This window comes from Micropterus dolomieu, linkage group LG07 (assembly GCF_021292245.1).
Source record: "Micropterus dolomieu isolate WLL.071019.BEF.003 ecotype Adirondacks linkage group LG07, ASM2129224v1, whole genome shotgun sequence".
In the NCBI taxonomy this organism is placed as follows: Eukaryota; Metazoa; Chordata; class Actinopteri; order Centrarchiformes; family Centrarchidae; genus Micropterus; species Micropterus dolomieu.
Genome location: NC_060156.1, coordinates 11,857,353 through 11,875,739, shown reverse-complemented (window position 1 = coordinate 11,875,739; position 18,387 = coordinate 11,857,353). Strand labels below are relative to the sequence as shown.

The 18,387-nt window shown below is 38.3% G+C and overlaps 1 protein-coding gene across 2 annotated transcripts; it reads left to right on the top strand.

Annotated features, from left to right (window-relative positions):
* The first annotated feature begins 1,210 nt into the window (after positions 1-1,210).
* On the top strand, positions 1,211-18,159 carry prpf40a (PRP40 pre-mRNA processing factor 40 homolog A). 2 transcript variants are annotated; one of them, XM_046055107.1, is made up of 27 exons: positions 1,226-1,300; positions 4,100-4,180; positions 4,333-4,476; positions 6,810-6,893; positions 7,522-7,540; positions 7,645-7,664; positions 7,816-7,857; positions 8,151-8,261; positions 8,570-8,690; positions 8,972-8,996; positions 9,204-9,419; positions 9,680-9,785; positions 11,267-11,331; positions 11,427-11,591; positions 12,649-12,757; positions 12,924-13,074; positions 13,263-13,396; positions 14,863-14,977; positions 15,270-15,361; positions 15,516-15,632; positions 15,857-15,994; positions 16,118-16,213; positions 16,312-16,398; positions 16,554-16,644; positions 16,736-16,797; positions 17,082-17,237; positions 17,507-18,159. In XM_046055107.1, exons 1-27 carry the CDS (start codon positions 1,298-1,300, stop codon positions 17,594-17,596), a joined length of 2,640 nt encoding a protein of 879 aa, XP_045911063.1. In that variant the 5' UTR covers positions 1,226-1,297; the 3' UTR covers positions 17,597-18,159. The 2 variants fall into 2 exon arrangements, with proteins under 2 accessions (XP_045911064.1, XP_045911063.1); XM_046055108.1 differs by lacking the exon at positions 4,100-4,180 and having other exon boundaries at positions 1,211-1,300.
* The last annotated feature ends 228 nt before the right edge of the window (positions 18,160-18,387 follow it).

The following is an 18,387-nucleotide window of genomic DNA, read 5'->3' as shown; positions in this document are numbered from 1 at the left end:
TTATTAACCCCCAACCTGCGCTGTTTTGTGGAAGCCACTAACCTTTATTTCGTTACATATGTGCCTGCATATTGTGTTAATGACAATAAAAAATTAATTAGATTTAATTGAGTTTAAAATACGTATTACATTTCATTATCATATTTTATTATAAAACATTTCAACTTATTTTAATGGCAGCATTTAATTTTGCATTTGATTTTATTAGTGCATCAGTAATTAGTTTGTCTTCCTGTTTTCCAGGATGGACTAAATTAAAAAAAACTTAAAAACTTAACTTAAGGTCCACTTACTGGCTTTTTTCCATCTCACACTTTTCTTCAACAGATGGAGTTTGCTCATTTTTTGTGGAGATGACTCATGTGTTGCATATAAATTGATGCCTGTTTCTTTTTAATTATAAACTTTATGGCTTCAATAGAACATATAGGTACAAAATGGAGATCTTGCCAGGGGAATATAAACATAGTAAGGAAAAGACAAAGTATACACACAAATAAAGAAATAATAATAAAAGGAAAGGAAAAAAAGAAACAGCGGTAATAATTCTACAAATATATTATGTAAAGTGCAGAGCTTCACTGTTTTCATTTCTTGTTTTGGGATGATTTTATCGTTCCAATATATAATTTAATTTCTTTCAATGAATATTGGATTTGCAGTCATGTGTAGGTAATGAGAAACATTATTGTTAATGTCCCTTAATGAATATGAATGAAAATTTACCCTTGTGGATATATTCCTTAGCAAAAATTATTACAAGATTTATCAAGTATTTATCTTTAAAATTACACTCAATGTTCATAAATACAAAAATGACATTTTCATACAGTAGTCCAACATCACAGTAAATAGTATCAGTTACAAATCTACATAACTCTTTCCACATTTTCTTGGTGTAAGTACAATGCCAGAATAAATGGGCTACAGTTTCTCACACAAGAGGAACACATAATGTCAATATTTTTTTAAACTTCATATGAAAGGATTTTACAGGGTAGAAACGATGCAAAATCTTTAAGGAAATTTCCCTGACTTTATTTACCAACATATATTTGTGTGAAAGTCCACATTTCCTTCCAGCAGGTGTTGCATATGAATGTTCACAGTTGTATATTAATATGTTAGTATATTATGTTACCTCTGTTATTGCGCATTTCTGCACATTGCTAACGCAGAATGACGCTACAGAAGCTTAACCTTTGACCTCTCTGTACTCGGCGGGAGTTGAACCAATCGTGTTGCTCGTTGTTGAGAGGTGCTCGAGATTCTTAGAGGTTCATACCCTCTCGCCAACATGGTGAGTACAACCATTCAAAAGAATATATTATTTGCAGTAAAGTAAAAGCTAATAACTGTCAAAAGTGTACGTGTACTTGTTTGGCGTTTAGTTAGTTGCCGGCTCTGCGTCTCCACGACGCTATAATAATGTTTCACGCCCTAGAACATCACAGGTTAGCACGTCGTGTTAGCATTGAGCTAAGATAGCGGCACACACACATATCGTCATGGTACAGACTATGTCCTGGATCTGATGTTTAGCACGAAATAAAAGTAGAGACCACTAACAGGCAGTTTGCTTTGGTTACACGTAACAATAGTTAATACATGTAACGACATATAAACAGCCACACTTAAAAATTGTCAAAAGACCTTTTTAGCTGGCATAATAGTTAGCTAACTAGCTAAACTCTGACGTTAGCTTTCCGAAAACCATTATTCTTTACCAGGGTTTAGACAGAGTCTGTAGTCATTCATTACGAACAGCATTTTACAGATACCTAGGAAGTTGGCATTACTCAGGTGCAAAGATGAGATTTCTGAGAATTAAAGTCACTTAACATGGACAAATACAAAGTAGTCTTCTGCTGGAGAGTCTCTCCAGCAGAAGACTACTTTGTATTTGACAGACTGTCAGACACAGCTAACGTTAAGATTATAGCTAAGTTAGCTATTAAGTTGGTAATTTATGTAACGTTAGTTTTCTGGTAACGTTAACCGTTAATGTTACTCAGTCACAAACTTAAGTGAATGGAGTCCTCAGCAATATTAGCTTAACGTTAAATAATGTAACATTTCAGTAGGACTGTTGACAAGTGAATTAACTTAACGCAAATTTTAGTTAGGTCAGCCAGACTTAATTAACGTTTGGGGTGTTTTTAATTTTGAAAACAAATGTAATGTTACTGTTTGCTTATATGTAACGAAATGTGGAGCATGTAATTTAGTCTATTACAGTCTAGGTGTGTGGAAGTATTGGCTACAAAAGATTTGAGAGAACACAAAAAGGAGGAGAATTGGACTTGTTAAGTTCACAGATGATTTGAGCATGCAGGAGAAGTTGTTTAACTGAATTTGAGTCAGCTCACTCTTGACAGTTTGAAACTCAACCTACTGACCTGGAGTGGATAGTCATCCTGTTAGATCCCTCCTTCTACTTTCAAAATAAATACAATGACTTTCAACCACCAGATAGTCAAAGAGCAGCATTTGGTGTCAGTATTGTCTAGTTATCATACATTTAAATCTGTTGATATTGAGTAGTTTTTAGTTTTTATAGTTTTTAGTAATATAGTTTTTTTTAGTAAGGTTGAATTAAATGAAGTTAAAAGTAGTTACTTGCTTTATATAATAGTGGCCGTGTTAGCTTCACGTTAACCTCTATTTCTAGTGTAATTTTCACAACCAGGTGTAGGGTTTTATTTCTCTTTCCAATTTTATGAATAATTGTAACAGATTTAATGAATTGTTACTACTTAAGGACTGCTGCACTCAGAAATCTAATGAGCAACGCCCATAGTTGAAATTGTAGACAAAATAATATATTCACAAGCTGACTTTTGTTCCTTGTGCTGACGTCTGGATGTGGGTGTGTCCTGTTGCAGCCTGCGATTCAAAAATGGTTGGCAGGCAAACGTTTGCGATCTCAAGTGCTCAGAAGCTGCCAGAACAACTGGAGAAACTTAAGAGATTTGGGAAGGACCGTGTGCAACCACGCTCAAATCTAATTCTCCAATTGTGCGGACTGAGTAGCGGTCAGAGTTTGTTCTCAGCTCTCTCAAATCTTTCGCCGTCAACCTACTTCCATATAGATGCAAAACGAGTGCAGGCAAATATAACAGCCTGTTATAAATCCCCATGAAGATTGTAATGTTCTGATTATGTTGAAATTGTTTTGAGCTGTTGATTTCACTTTATGGTGATTTTGGAGGCTGTAGTTTTTGGTGCTGTTATATTGTACTGCCTTATACTAAGAGGTGTTTCCTATATTTTTTCCCACCTTCTGTTTTATAAATACTGTGGAACGATACTACATGTTTAAACTCTGACATGTTCGTTGGCTATTTTTTTGAACATTTGATAACTGAATGTGAAAGTATCCATCCATCATCAACCACTTATCCTGCGTACAGGGTCACGGGGTGTGAAAGTATCATTTAGTCTATTCTCATCCTTTGATGAGATTTAGTTTGTTTGTTGTTGTTCATGTCAGTATAAAACGTTTTTTAACATTTTATTTTGATTAAAGTATTACTTGTAATATTGTAGTGAGAAAAATGTTATCATGATAAAAAAAATTTATTTTAGTCGATATCAATAATTACCATGATAAATGTGAAATCTTTATTTCTTTCAAGTTTGAAGGCAGATTTTTGCTCCTGAGTGAAAGTTGAAGTAACAAGATGGTTAATTGTGGTTTTTAACTATTCTGTATGGTCAGAACTTGCCAAACAGTGCATCATTTCACAAAACATTGAAAACAATTGTGCTAGATGAAAGATGATAAAATCTTTTTTGCAACATAAAAATATGCATGAGTAAAATTAATAGTGAAATTTCAGTCCTTTTTCCTCAAGAAAATAAATATCTTGATACAAAAATGAATTGCTGATTCCTTTGTGATTCGAATGAATTAAATTCAACATTTGTTATATTTAAATCGAAGAAAATTATATTGCAATAATTATTGTTATTGTTTAATCGTCCAGCCCTAACCATGATGGTGGCTTTATTGAACTAAGCACGCTGCTAACTACGTATCACACCACTGGCTTTTGTGAGTTTACTAACTCTTTGCGGTGTTTCTTATTCATGACAGTCTTCATCGGAGGCTAATAATGGCCCGAGCCAAGCACCACCTTATCCAGGTGTACCGCCCTCAGGGATTCCTCCCCCATTTGTAAGTCAGTGACAGATATATTTATGACAATTAGCTTTTCACCTCTTGTTTTCAGTCGTCATACAGGGCTATACTTAGAGTGGTAATATTAACAGTCTTCATTAATGTTTAATTAAATCTCATGTATCATTTTTCCTTCTTCATTTGTCTAGATGGGACCACCAGGAATACCGCCTCATTTTCCTCCCATCGGAATGCCCCCTATGGGACAACGACCACCCAGCATGACTCCAATGCCACCTGGTATAATTCCCCCTGGTATAATGCCACCAATGGGAGCACCACCAATGGGACAGGTGAGCCTTGTGGGAAGCTTGTCGGGTTGCCTTTATTTTGTTGGACTTGTTAGTTCTACAACTTGGTGGCTTGTGTTTCTGCTGCTCTTCATACTTGGATGACTTAGACTTACCGTTTAACACGTCCCATAACAGATAAGTGAAAAGCTAGATGGTAGATTTTATAACTTTAATAAAGAGAGACACTTGGTGCTGCTTTGGAGTTTATGGTGCTTTAGGTTGATGTACTGCTTTACTGAAAGAATAAATGTTGCTGTTTGGAGATTTTAGAAACACAGTAGTACAGTGTCAACATAAGTCAAACTTTTTCTGTCACGCCCCCCTTTATAATCCAAAAAGTTCCCCCACCTACCCTGGCAAAAGTGGATTTCATTTTTATCAGTTATTAACAATACAAGCGATTGAAATAAACAAGATTTAGGTTAGCAAAATAGCCTTGTTAGCATCAGAGCACTTTGTTTATGTCACCACATGAATCGTATTCAGGTTCGCTCAACATCCACAACCTCCCTGAAGTGGCTCTACGGCCCGCCAGGGGGCCCCGCCCTCTAGTTTGAGAACCACTGCCATAACTCAGAGTAAAACCAAACTTTAAATAAACTGAAGTTTTCCCCTCAACTCAGTTATGTGTAGGTAATGAGAAACATTATTGTTAATGTCCCTGTTTTGTACTTCTGTACAGATGCTAACATGCTAAACATTGAAATATATCCTTGGAGAGAATAGCTATTCATATAGCGCTCAGAGTCCACTATAAAGATCCCACTTAATGGGTTTTCGCGGGGTCTTAAAAAGTCTTAAATTCGCAGACGTTTGTGTTCTAGGTCTCATAATTAATAATTTGACCACGGAGGGGCTGAGATTAGTAATGTTAAAGCAAATTAGGGATGCAAACTAGTCCTTTTAAGCTAATAAGGAGATTATTCTTTTGGATTTTGATGTACAAATGAAATGCTTGTAATTATACAGAAGGGAGGTGGTTCTCATGTTGCCTATTTTTATGTTAATTTCTACAAATGTATAAAGCAGTAAATTAAGACACAAAAGGCAAACATGAACAATCCTGTAATGATTCTGAGGTCATATTAACAGGATTTTCCAGCCATTAACGTGGTGAGGCTCAACACAGCTTGGTGCTGCGCCAGCATCAAAACTAATTACATGAATTTTCCCAGATGTAATGGTTATAATTCAAACCCTGTATACTTATTTAGCAAGTTTAGCTTTTGGGTGTAGTTTATTCAAAATCTTTTCTAGATTTTCCTACTTATTACAAGATTATGATTGTTTATTTATTGGAAAACATAAAAATGTTCGTGGGGGATGACCACCTAAACCCGCAACACAAAAATGCCATCTTAATTTTTTACATTATACCGCCCTGTGAAAGCATGTTTTAATCTCCATGGACATTATTTTTTATTATTTGTAAATGTACCTGCTTTGCACCTGCCACAACCTCTCCCTGCACTCACTCACACACACACTTTTACCTCTGTCTCTCACTGCCAATACACCGGCATTCCCTGCCTCTCTGTCTCCCTGTCTGCTCCCCTGAGTTTCTCCATTAGCAGTAGGTTATGTTTTAGAAAGTCACAGAAAAGACACAGAACTCGAAATTTTTCTGGATATTTCCACCCTTGATCCTTTTTTATGGCAGCAGGTGCACCTAATGCCAGCTTGTAAATTACATAGCTTATCAATGTCATTGTCCATCCCGGTGTTTCATTGTTGACATCGTCCAATGCAATCACCCATCCCTAATTTGAATACATTTATTTACCCTGCAAGTAATTTTGTGACTGTATTTCCTTTGTAATTTTCTTTTTTTGATGATGTGAAATTTCATTCATAGTGGTCTTTAAAAGGTCTTCAAAAAATTTGACTAGGTGAAACCCGTAGAAACCCTGCACTTAGCTGAAGAAGATTGCTTGTTGATCATTTCGAACCTCTGCCATTGGTTACCTGAATACTGCTGTGGTCGCCATGTATTTATCTTTTCATGCAAAAATGGATCACATTTAGCAAGCACGTATGGCCCCGTCATGCATATAAATAGGTGTGATATTGGGGACTGTTGGAAGGTGCCAGCAACACAAGTCTGGAAAGGTGGAGACAATGTAGTTTGGTGTGTTGCTGCTTCACAGATCGCAAGCTGTGGCATCACACTGTTAAATAAGCAGAGCAGACTAAGTTTCACCTTCTCCCCTCCAGCTGCAAGCAGCCTTCCACACAGACATCCAACACCCTGACTCACACTGTCGTAATACTTCTGCGTGCGCTAGGTGGTATTGAAATGCCAGATGAATATTTCATGATGTTTCTTTTATTAGATGCCAGGCATGATGCCACCTATGATGCCAGGGATGATGATGCCCCCTCGCATGCCAGCTGCGGCTGTACAACCAACGGGGCCGGTAACTCTCTTCACTACTTTTTCATCAGTGCTCTGCTTCACACTGCTTAAAAATACACTGCACTCTGTGAAATGCTAAATGAAGCATTTGCACAGCCAAGTAACACTGTTTAAAAAATCTAAACCACACATTGAAATGAAACTGCTGAAAAACCTAATTAAATACAGTGTCTGATTAAAATGAACACCTGCGTGCAGTATGTGTCAAAAATATTGTCACTTTTTTGTTTTGGCTTTGGTTTAGCTGTGAATCACTGTAAACGTAATGAAACACATGAGCCCTCCACTGCTGATGTTCTGTTAATTTTTCTTTTTTACTTAGTAGCAAGCAAGTTATGCAAATTAGCAATTTGATACATTTATTGTGACAGCATCCAGGCAGTTTTAGAGCTCAAAAGACATCCACTTAAGCAGAGCAGACTAAGTTTCAGAAGTATATTTTTGCATCTCGAGGGTGTGGACATTTGTACTAATTAGGAAAGCTATGTCAGTTACTGTGTATTGTGAATGATGAGTCTATGTTCCCAGCTGAATTCATTCAGTGCTAGAGACGTGTGCTGATATATACTTAGAGATTTGTGAGTGTTTCTTGGGAAGGTTATCCACTAACAAAATTGTCATTTCCACAGCCTGGTGTTGACACCACAAGTAAGATGCTTAATCTATTACTTTACTTACAAATCATACTTTTTGCACATTTTGTATTTATTAGAAGTGCAGCGTCTGACTGATTTGTGTCTTTATCCTCACAGCTGCTGCACCTGGAACAGCTGTAAGTATAACATCAATTTTCTTCATATGCAGTAATAGCAAGTGTACGTTTTGGCAATTTTGAGTTCTCATCGTTCTCACCAGTATTTTGTCTTCTGTCTTCTCAATAACTGTGGTCTGTCAAAGTTTCATTTGTGCCCTTTTCCCTGCAGAGTACCACAAATGGATCTCCACAGGATGAACAGCCAAAGAAGGTTTGTGCAAATTAAACATTAAAAGATGAATGTGAAAGACTTGACAATATTAACGAGAAACTCTAAAATAATTATAAATAAAACCATAGTTAAGCCCTCTGTGACCCATCCACCATTGTGTCCCTGAGCAAGACACTTGCTCCAGAGGTGTGCGACCTCTGACATGTATAGCAATTGTAAGTCGGTTTGGATAAAAGCGTCAGCTAAATAAATAAATGCATATGTGGTTTCTTGCTCTCTTTCTTTTTTTAAGACTGAAACAGTTGATTTATCTGTTGTTTGGTCTTCCTTAGAAATCCCTGTGGACAGAACACAAATCACTGGATGGGAAAACCTATTACTACAATACAGAGACCAAGCAGTCCACTTGGGAGAAACCGGATGAACTCAAATCTCCTGCAGAGGTACAGACCTTTTCTGCTATGATTCAGCAGAACATCTACCCTGTTTTACACATAGTTTTTATCAGGGAAGGTATGCAAATTTAATAAAATTGTAAATGTGCCAGATTTAGCCAAAGTTGACTAACTGTTTTTTGTTTACTGTCCTTTTTCAGTATAGTGCATATATGAAAAGTCTCATTCATGTCATAGAGAGAGAGTTATACAATAATTATTTTCAAATGGATCCTAACATCACATGACTTATCTTTATCCAGTGTATCACAACTGAAATACTTTCCTTTCTGTGTTTTACACCTTTTTCTTCTTAGCAAATGCTGTCTAAATGCCCTTGGAAGGAGTACAAGTCAGACACAGGGAAGCCTTACTATTACAACTCTCAGACGAAGGAGTCCAGATGGACCAAACCCAAAGAGCTGGAGGATCTTGAAGGTAACAAACTGCTGTGTGATGATGTCAAACCCGTTGTGAGAAAGACACTCATGTTCCATACTTGCTGCTCTCAGTGGATGAGCCTTTAACTGCATGATGAATGGCAGGCCGCTGGCCTGTTTGACGAAACATCATGCATTAGAGGGTGTTTGGGCATCATTTATGTACAAACACAAATACAGGAGCACATGATGGCTCCTGCAGTACATTTATCTCTTCAGTGTTATATGCAGGAAATGAAAATAAGTACCCTAATAGCTATGTCCTTTTGTCTATTTCAGCTATGATCAAAGCAGAGGAGAATGGGTAAGAGCTTCACTGCTCCACTACGTATTATTAACAACAATTAAAATTTATTTTATTAAAATGTATTTATTCCTCCATGACGCAAACCTTTTTTTATGTTATGATTTATTCTATATAGATATCACTCTTTATGTCTCGGTCAGCTACATTGTCCCAGTATTCTTCCATTCATGTGGTGTGGTTTGACTTGTCATGGTCTGATTTCAGAACGACAGAGGCAGTGCCTCCTGGCACCGCAGCAGCTCCTGCAGTGCAAGCAGATAATACAGCCACTATGGCAACCGTAATGGAGGCGGAAACTGCAACAGCAGTCTCAGAGGAACACCTGTCTCAGGCGGCAGTGCATCACACAGCTGAGGTCAAGTCTGCAGATGCACCTGTGGCTTCCTCTGAGAGCTCAGCCCCCACAGAGGCCACAGCCAGGTAAACTGTTATGTCTGATAAAGAGATGAGTACTGTCTCGATTACTCGGATATACACCACCATATACATCAAGTCAAAACGTAATGACACTGAGTTTATGTACACAGCACCCTTTCAGCTTAATGTATTCATGGATGAAGAGATCTATTCATGTGTTTAATTAATTAATTTAATGTATCACGGCCATAAACTCTCAATGTTCAAAATGCTTCATCCAAACACAGCTAAGCTAATCGAATAACATCATCTTTTGCCCTCAGTATTGAAGTCACAAAGGAAGAACGACCAGAACTTCAAAAGAAAGTGTACAAATGGAACACGAAAGAGGAGGCCAAGCAGGCCTTCAAAGAACTGCTGAAGGAGAAGGTGAGTCAGGCTGCCAAATGGGGTTAACGCATAGAAGAACCAGAGGCCACACGCTGTAGGAGAATGGAGAAGGGTGTGTTGTCTCTGCCAGCCTGTAGTGCATGTTCATGTCACTTGACATTTAGTTGGTCAAATATAAAAAGGAATTCACTCTGCTTGTATCAGCGTCTTCCTAGACTTACATTAGTATCCATTAATGTGCTTTTAGCTGTGACCAGCACCATGAATACTTAATTCTGTATATTGGTTGGTCAGTCTAAAAAGGTTTTAAAAGAAGCCATCACAGCCATAAAGACTGTAGGGCTGACAGCCTCATCACTTGGAGAAGAACTCAGTTTGCAATGCAATATTGAAGGATTCAGTCCCAACAATTCGCCATCAAGGTGGCTGTAGTTTGCGGTTGATTATGTGCTTGCTTTTTTTGTTAGTAAATGAGTAATTAGTTATTTAAAGTTATTTAAGTACTGTCTGTTCAATACATTTTAGTTGATAATAATTAGTTAGTTAATTAATAATAATCATGAGACAGTCATGTTAACCCTGTCAGTAAGTAGTGCTTTACTGCAAGTGTTCCATTTTCTTATTATATGAGGCTGCTTTGATCAAACAATGTGGACTGCAAGCTGTAGAAACAGCAGTTTACACAAATAAGCTTTGGTATGGTTGACAGAACTCAGAGCCTAATGTTTTCATCTAAGTAACTCTAACAAGTGTTTCTAAGATTGAGTTGTACACCATTATACATGTTTTTAAGGTTAATTGTACCACGCCAGTCTCATTATGCCTCCTAATGCCAGGTGTGTTTACCAGCACATCATTTGCATTTTGATCTGGATCTAATCCCTGTCCCTCCCCATGAGCCACTGGGAGGTCTTTGCACGATTGTTAAGCTTCACCTCCTGTTGCTGTGGATGTGCTGTGTGTTCAGTTGCGAGGCCTCAGAGCACCACCCACCTTGAATGCTGCTATATTTAGGCTCTTTTTAATTTTGTGCACAAAGCTCTCCTCTGAGATTGCTTGCCATTTCCTGCAAGATCTTAATGGCTCTGTCTTTATGATTAGCTTTATTGGATCAAAGGCATGGGGCTGGCTGGGATTAAGACAGTGAGAGAAAGCGGCACGCCTCAGTGAGTTAGAATAACTGTGACAACTGACAAGACAGAGCCATGTGGTGGAATCGGTTCATAATGGATGAAGGAATCATTCCCAGGGAGAGGCAAGTGGCAGAAAGGGCACTTACATAAGTCCTCAGTAGCACTTCTTTGAATTATTGCCACTCCACACTCCTTAACCTGGCATCAATTAGTAATAAAGAAAATGTGTGGACTTCTAGGAGTCAAAGCAGCACAGCTCATGGTTCCTCTTCCTGTCTCACATGCTTTTTCTAACAAAGAGCAATAGAACAATCAATTTTCTTTGATCGCTTGTTTGAATATGTTGAAATTACTGATCATTATTGAATTTAATTCTCCATATTTCAGGGTGTGTCCTCAAACTCCTCTTGGGAACAGGCTATGAAAATGATTATCAATGATCCCCGCTACAGGTACACTTTTCTCCTGGGATCAGTTTATTTATTTACAGTAACAGGTGAGAAGAATGCCCATCTGACCTCCAAACTCTCACTTTTTTGTCACACAGCGCACTTCCTAAACTGAGTGAGAAGAAACAGGCGTTCAATGCCTACAAAGTCCAAACAGAGAAGGAAGAAAAAGAGGAGGCTAGAATTAAATACAAGGAGTCTAAAGAGACCTTTCAGAGGTTCTTGGAGAACCACGAGAAGATGACATCAACCACCAGATACAAGTAAGAGCTGCAGTGATCTCACAATAAAGGTTGTTTTTTTTCTTCATGTATCGATTTGTGGTTCCCTGAATTGTCAATATGATTATGCAGATGGGATCAGTGAAAGGTCATCAATGGCTTGTGCACGCTATCGTGTAGTTATAGCAAAAGCTTCCACTTGAACTGCTTCAAACTGTTGTTGCCCTTGTCACATTGATGTTGCTTAATTGTGTTTGCCACGACATAATGTTGCTAGATCACAATTTTGTGAGTGAACAGACTTAAGCAACGTTGTGATTTGTTGGTGTTTTGATGTTAGGGAGAAGATGCACATGACATTTTGGATTTGGATCTAATTCACACACTTTCTATTCTGTTTTATATTCTTTCTCACTGTTTTCAATGAGTTTCTTACACATAAATGCAACAGAGATGTTACTAGTCTAGTCTGTGTACCAATTGAGGTTGTTCAGGGTTCAAGGTGTTATGCATTGGAAATTATCCGTGGTCTTGCATGTGACATCATTGCGTGTGACATCCAGTTCACCACCAGCACGCTTTGGTTTGGCATCTGGGTGAAAGTCATTGGGACGGACGGATCGACTGGTGACCTTGACAAAGAGCCAGTTTCAGAGTTGAGTTGGCACTGGAGTTGTTGTGACTGGGGCTGTAATCTGGGATAGCTGACAACAGGTTGGATTGGATAGAGGGGCTGTGTGTGTGTGTGTGTGTGTGTGTGTGTGTGTGTGTCCTTAAGTTTAATACCTAATTTCACTACACTCAACCGCCCCTTCCACTTCTGACTCTTCTGAGCTTCAAGTTTGGAACAGCCGTCAAGAAAATTATATATTTTCAGTGCATGTCAGGAAAGACAGCTCTATGTCCTAAGGAGTTCATCTGTACTTTTTCCATTTTTCATTAACATGTTATGAGTTTTTTATTAACTCTACACAACTGTGAACATGATGGCTTGCACTAGCCGATGTGTTGAAGGTAAATTTGGCCTATGAAATGCTGCCCTCATGTGGGTTATTGTGTGAATAAACCCTAAATGACTATGTGCGTACTTGCAATCCAGGAAAGCAGAACAGATGTTTGGTGAGCTTGAGGTGTGGAGCTGTGTACCAGAGAGAGACAGACTGGAGATCTATGAAGATGTATTGTTCTACCTTGCTAAGAAAGAAAAGGTAAGGCTCTGTTTTAAGGTTAACCAAAATCTCCCTTTGAGTCTTTGAGATTTCCAGTCTGCATGTATTATAATAATGGTGTAAAATCATTCAACTGTCGGTCTTCATCTGCCACTATTAACACAATTGACACAATTAACTGGTTTCCTCCACAAACTGTTTCCAGGAGCAAGCCAAGCAACTAAGAAAGCGGAACTGGGAAGCTCTGAAGAACATTTTGGACAACATGGCCAACGTCACATACCGCACCACCTGGTCTGAGGCCCAGCAGTACCTGCTAGACAACCCTACCTTTGCAGAGGATGAGGAGCTGCAGAGTATGAGAGCAGAAATTCACATCTACTAATTTAGTTTGAAACCAATGGCAGAAGCGAGAAGACAAAGTTTCTACCTCACTTTAGGTTCACGTGGTTCTATGTGAATATTTGTAAACTATTATGACATAATATAACTATTAACTATATGAGTTCTCCCTCTTCTCCTTGGTGTTATCGTCCGCTCACAGATATGGACAAAGAGGATGCCCTCATTTGTTTTGAGGAGCACATCCGGGCGCTAGAAAAGGAGGAGGAGGAAGAGAAACAGAAGACTCTTCTCAGGGAGAGGAGACGGCAACGCAAGAACCGAGAGGCCTTCCAGGTGAGAGGGAATGGAGGGGAATCTCAAAACACATAAGAAATTTGAAGTCACCATGTCAGGGAAAGAAATGCCAGCTTCACATGTTACAGAAGTAAATTATTGCTTCAGTCTGATAGTAGCTGTTTCTGTTGGTGTAAAAAAGGTTTGATAATGATTTAAATCCATGTCACAAAAAGGACAAATTCTGTTGGTATAAAGTTTAGCCCAGGGTTTGTACAGTCATTAAAAAACCTGTAAAAGTCATGGAGACAGCTCTGAATCACATATTGTTTGTCAATATTTATTATTTATTTATTTTTATAAAGCGCACATTCATAACAGAGGATATCTAATTGCACTTATTAGAGCAGATCTAAATCGAACTCTTTGTAATATTACTGTCAGGCCTCTCTGTGGCCGCTTGTGCAGCTTGTTACAGTGTTAAAAAAACAGCGACAGAGATGCGTCGTCTGCAGTTCTGCATTGATGGTTATGATTACTGATGAGTTAAAACTTAGCATTAACACATTAGAGACCATTTTTCTTGCACAAGGATTTAATGATTGAAAACGACCCACAAAAAGAAACTGCTATATTGTTTAACTGGAATTATTATTATTATTATTATACTAGTGGAAAGCTATATAGTATATGAAATGATGATGAATATAGTAACATTATATATTTAATATTTTAACATTATACTAACACTATACTATTAAATTAATTTATACTTTTTATTTATTGTTTTAATATACTAATACACTCATTTATACTAGTTCCTCCTCCAGGTTATGGATAGAGCCTCCGCAGTTGACAGATGTAGATTTAGCCAGAGCCAGGATATATTGAAACACTGTCATGATAATAGTCTAAAACTATGAGGAAATGCAGTTTTTATTCCAATAACTATAAATTTCTTGGGTTACAACCCACAGCACCACACTATGTACTCTTGTATTGTTTATTTTCCTTCTTTTTTGTCCTATGCTATTTACATGCCTGACTAAGGCCAGTAAACACTTATGACATCTATCGATTAGTCATTAGCCTATAAAATAGAGAAGGCTGTGCTGAGACTTCGCCACATACACTACGCTCCCACGTGTGTTGAGTCTACGTCAGTTGCCTGTGGTAGTTTGTTTGGCTCGTGTCCACCTGGCACCATTAACTGTCTAGAAAATAGATTGGGAAATCTAGATTTAATAATGGAGGCGAGGACAGCAGCTACTAAAAAGTTCATCTTTCTTCTCTGTTACCAAGCACATCAATGACAGATGCTGTATAGAATGAAATCGCCTCCTAGGTACTATGGGCGCTAAAGGTGGCTAATTCGCATTATTCTTACAATCATGTGCAGACACAGGCCTGCTCTTTTTATTTGCTGAGTCATTAAAAATTGGCTTAAAGTCATGGAGATTCATTGTTCTAAATGTGTATGAACCCTGGTTGCTGTCCTGAATTCATATTCTGTTGTTTCCTTCCAGAAATTCCTGGATGAGCTGCACGACCATGGTCAACTTCACTCCATGTCTGCCTGGATGGAGATGTACCCGACCCTGAGCTCAGACATCCGCTTTGCCAACATGCTGGGCCAGCCGGGTAGGACAGCAGGCCACAGCACACGTGGCTTCACACGTCCCCATGTGCTGAATGCTCTGAAGCACGTGGATGTGACACGTAGACAAAAGCACATGACATGAACACAGAAATAAAGCATACACAGCTCAGGATGTAAATATTGAATGAATCACATTGTTGTTTTTTTTTACCCCTTTTATTTTATTATTTAGTTTTATATAGTTTTTACATTTCCCCAAAACACAGTCCTTTTTAATTGTTATTATTTAGTTGAAGGTTTTGTTTGCTGCTGACTTTACCGTCTGCTTTGCAGGTTCCACTCCCCTGGATCTGTTCAAATTCTATGTGGAAGACTTGAAGGCCCGCTACCATGATGAAAAGCGGATCATCAAAGATATCCTTAAGGTAAGATAGTTTATATCTCTGGTGAAAATTGTATTTATATCTGGCATAGTGCCATAGGAACAAACTGTTCACTGTGCTCTCTTATTATTATTTTGTCACACAACTTAGTTTATCTCCTGCTTCCCTTCTTGCATGTTCCTTCTGATGCTGCCAGGACAAAGGCTTTCTGGTCGAAGTCAACACTAGCTTTGATGACTTTGGGTCAGTCATCAGTTCAGACAAGAGAGCCACCACACTGGATGCAGGAAACATAAAGCTGGCCTTCAACAGTGTAAGTCCTATGTAGTATGTATGTAGGACAGGAGCTACATACATACTAGCTATTCACAAAACCTGCGTAGTTCCTTAAGACAAGGTATATTGACAGGATAACATTTCAAAGCTAAGCCAACATCTGTGTCTTTGGATCTTGGGCTTAAAAACTCACCTTGTTGTTTTCACATTTTTGATCTTTGTTTATCAGATTAACCCATTTTGCAACATCTTTCTGTGCAGTTATTGGAGAAGGCAGAAGCCAGAGAGAGAGAGCGAGAAAAGGAGGAGGCCAGGAAGATGAAAAGGAAAGAAGCAGCCTTTAAAAACATGCTGAAGCAGGCCACACCACCACTGGAGCCTGAGACTACATGGGAGGGGGTACGGGTTCTAATCATTGCTAAATTATTCGTAAAAGTAATAAACATTAGCATGCCTTTAATATTTTTATTGTACTGTCATGTCATTTGATGTTTTGTGATGATTGTCATTTTACAATTTCAGATCAGAGAGAGATTCTTAAAAGAATCTGCCTTTGAAGATGTGACTCTGGAGTCGGAGAGGAAAAGGATATTCAAAGACTTCATGCACGTCTTAGAGGCGAGTGTGTCTGACTGCGGGAACGGGCTGAATTGATCAATCATGATAACAAAGATGATAATGATTAACATGGCATGTATTTTGATTTGTTTTTACAGCATGAATGCCAACATCACCACTCCAAGACAAAGAAGCACTCGAAGAAGTCCAAGAAGCACCACAGGAAACGATCCCGCTCTCGATCTGTTAGTAATCCTCACCACTGTGCTTACACAAGACAATTAGCTGCGGGCAAACAATTTAGCAATCACTCTGCAAAAATACACCATTTGCCCATATCTCAACACTCCACATCATGGTTCGTTAATCTCTGAATTCCTCCACTTTAATGTTTTGACAGGGCTCAGAGTCTGAGGATGATGAGTACCACAAGAAGAAAAAGAGGTCACAGTCCAAATCTCCCTCTGAACGCTCGTCTAGTGCAGAATCTGGTGAGTGGCTATCAAAGCTTAGATGTTCTATTTATCATCTAATGGAAGAAGGGCAGCACTATTGACATTGACTGACATTTTCTAAAACCAGAAAGAAGCTATAAAAAATCCAAGAAGCACAAGAAGAAGGGCAAGAAGAGACGTCACAAGTCCGTAAGTACACCGTACAGGAAGATGCTACAGTCCAGTTATTGTGTATGTACAATCTGAATGTAGGATGGAACAATTAATGAAATCTTATGAAAACTGCAGTATGACCTACTGCAATTTCAAAATCGCATGAGGTGAAATATTTGTTCAAGGTGAAATGTGTGTCAAAATACCATTTTAAATATTAAAATGGCCTACATATTATATATAAATATATTTTCGAAGTTGTTCAGCCCTTGCTGACTGATGTGTTTGTATGTGCACTGATGGTTGATTATGACAACCAGGCATCGCCAGACTCCGACAATGAGAAGAAAGGAAGAGAGCGCGATGGAAAGCGTGAAAAAGACCTAGAGAAAGATAAAGAGAACGACAAGTCTCGGGGGAAATCTCGCTCAGACTCTAAACAGAAGTCTCCTAAAAGAAAAGCGGCAAAAGAGGAGGTTGGTTTTCTTGATTACTATATGATTTTTTTTTTTTATTCCAGCAAACTGCTGTTGAAGTTACCTTGATTTTGAAGTTGATGGAGATTTAAGTAGTCAAATTTAACACTTAAAAGTATGTTTTAGAACAAATCCTAGTTTAATTACTTCAACTCTAATCTGCAGCTGCTGCACATTTTTGGGCCTCTTTTGTTTGTTAGAATGCATCTCACTTTTATCTTTATACCACCATTGTTTATGACAATACAGTGTGCTTGTGTTGTGTTCAGGGAGGTTGGGATACGTCAGGCAGTGAGCTGAGTGAAGGAGAGCTGGAGAAAAGGAGAAGAACTTTACTGGAACAGCTGGATGCACCTTGATGATCACACCTGTGCTGCCCTTATTGTATTTGTCCTCTTCTACAAACATGCATTCCCCATCCGAGCTCATCTGACTTTACTGGTCATACCGCCCTGGGCGGACTGTGTGAGATAACACCTTTCTCTGGTATTTAGGGGAATGTGCTACACTGAGCTTACACACGTATTTTGGTGACTAATTTGATATCAGGAAATGGATTGTCTGATCAGTTGTTAAATGTCAGGTTGTCTTTTTGTTGCTTTTGTTAGCTTTAAGATTTTTTTTTAGTTGATTGTAGTTGTACATGTTTTCCATTGCCAATATTTTTTATATTCAATTAAAAGTATATCTTAAATGTCACACTGACTGACTGTCACCTGGAAAAGTAGCATGAGATGAAATAGGTTTGAGGACATCACATTCCTTATCTGTGGACACGTCCAAAGATAATGAAAACGTGTTTGATTTGATACAACTTAACTGGAGCTGTGATCTCCAGGGATGATCTATCAAGGTTTTAATTGGAGCGTTTGTTAAAACTGATATACTGTAGTGAAATGTAATAAAATACTGTTTCAATGGATTGCGTCTGTAATTGGATGCTTTAGACAGAGCTATTCAACTGTATTTAGGGGCCAAATTTCCAGGAAGCTAGGGCCAGACATATCCCCGAGCTTATTCTCATTATGAATGTACACTTGACATAACGTGCAGCTACTTTTTCAAAACTTATTTTGCTATGTTGCAAATGTCAAACAAAAAAAGGAAATAAATGGGCCTTCTTTAAGTAATTAGCCCAAGTGCTTAATTT

What these genes read in the sequence shown, in the direction of transcription:
- prpf40a (XM_046055107.1), top strand. An exon ending in AACGATCCCGCTCTCGATCT is followed by an intron (nt 16,399 to 16,553) that starts GTTAGTAATCCT and finishes ATGTTTTGACAG; the next exon opens with GGCTCAGAGTCTGAGGATGA. An exon ending in CTCGTCTAGTGCAGAATCTG is followed by an intron (nt 16,645 to 16,735) that starts GTGAGTGGCTAT and finishes TTCTAAAACCAG; the next exon opens with AAAGAAGCTATAAAAAATCC.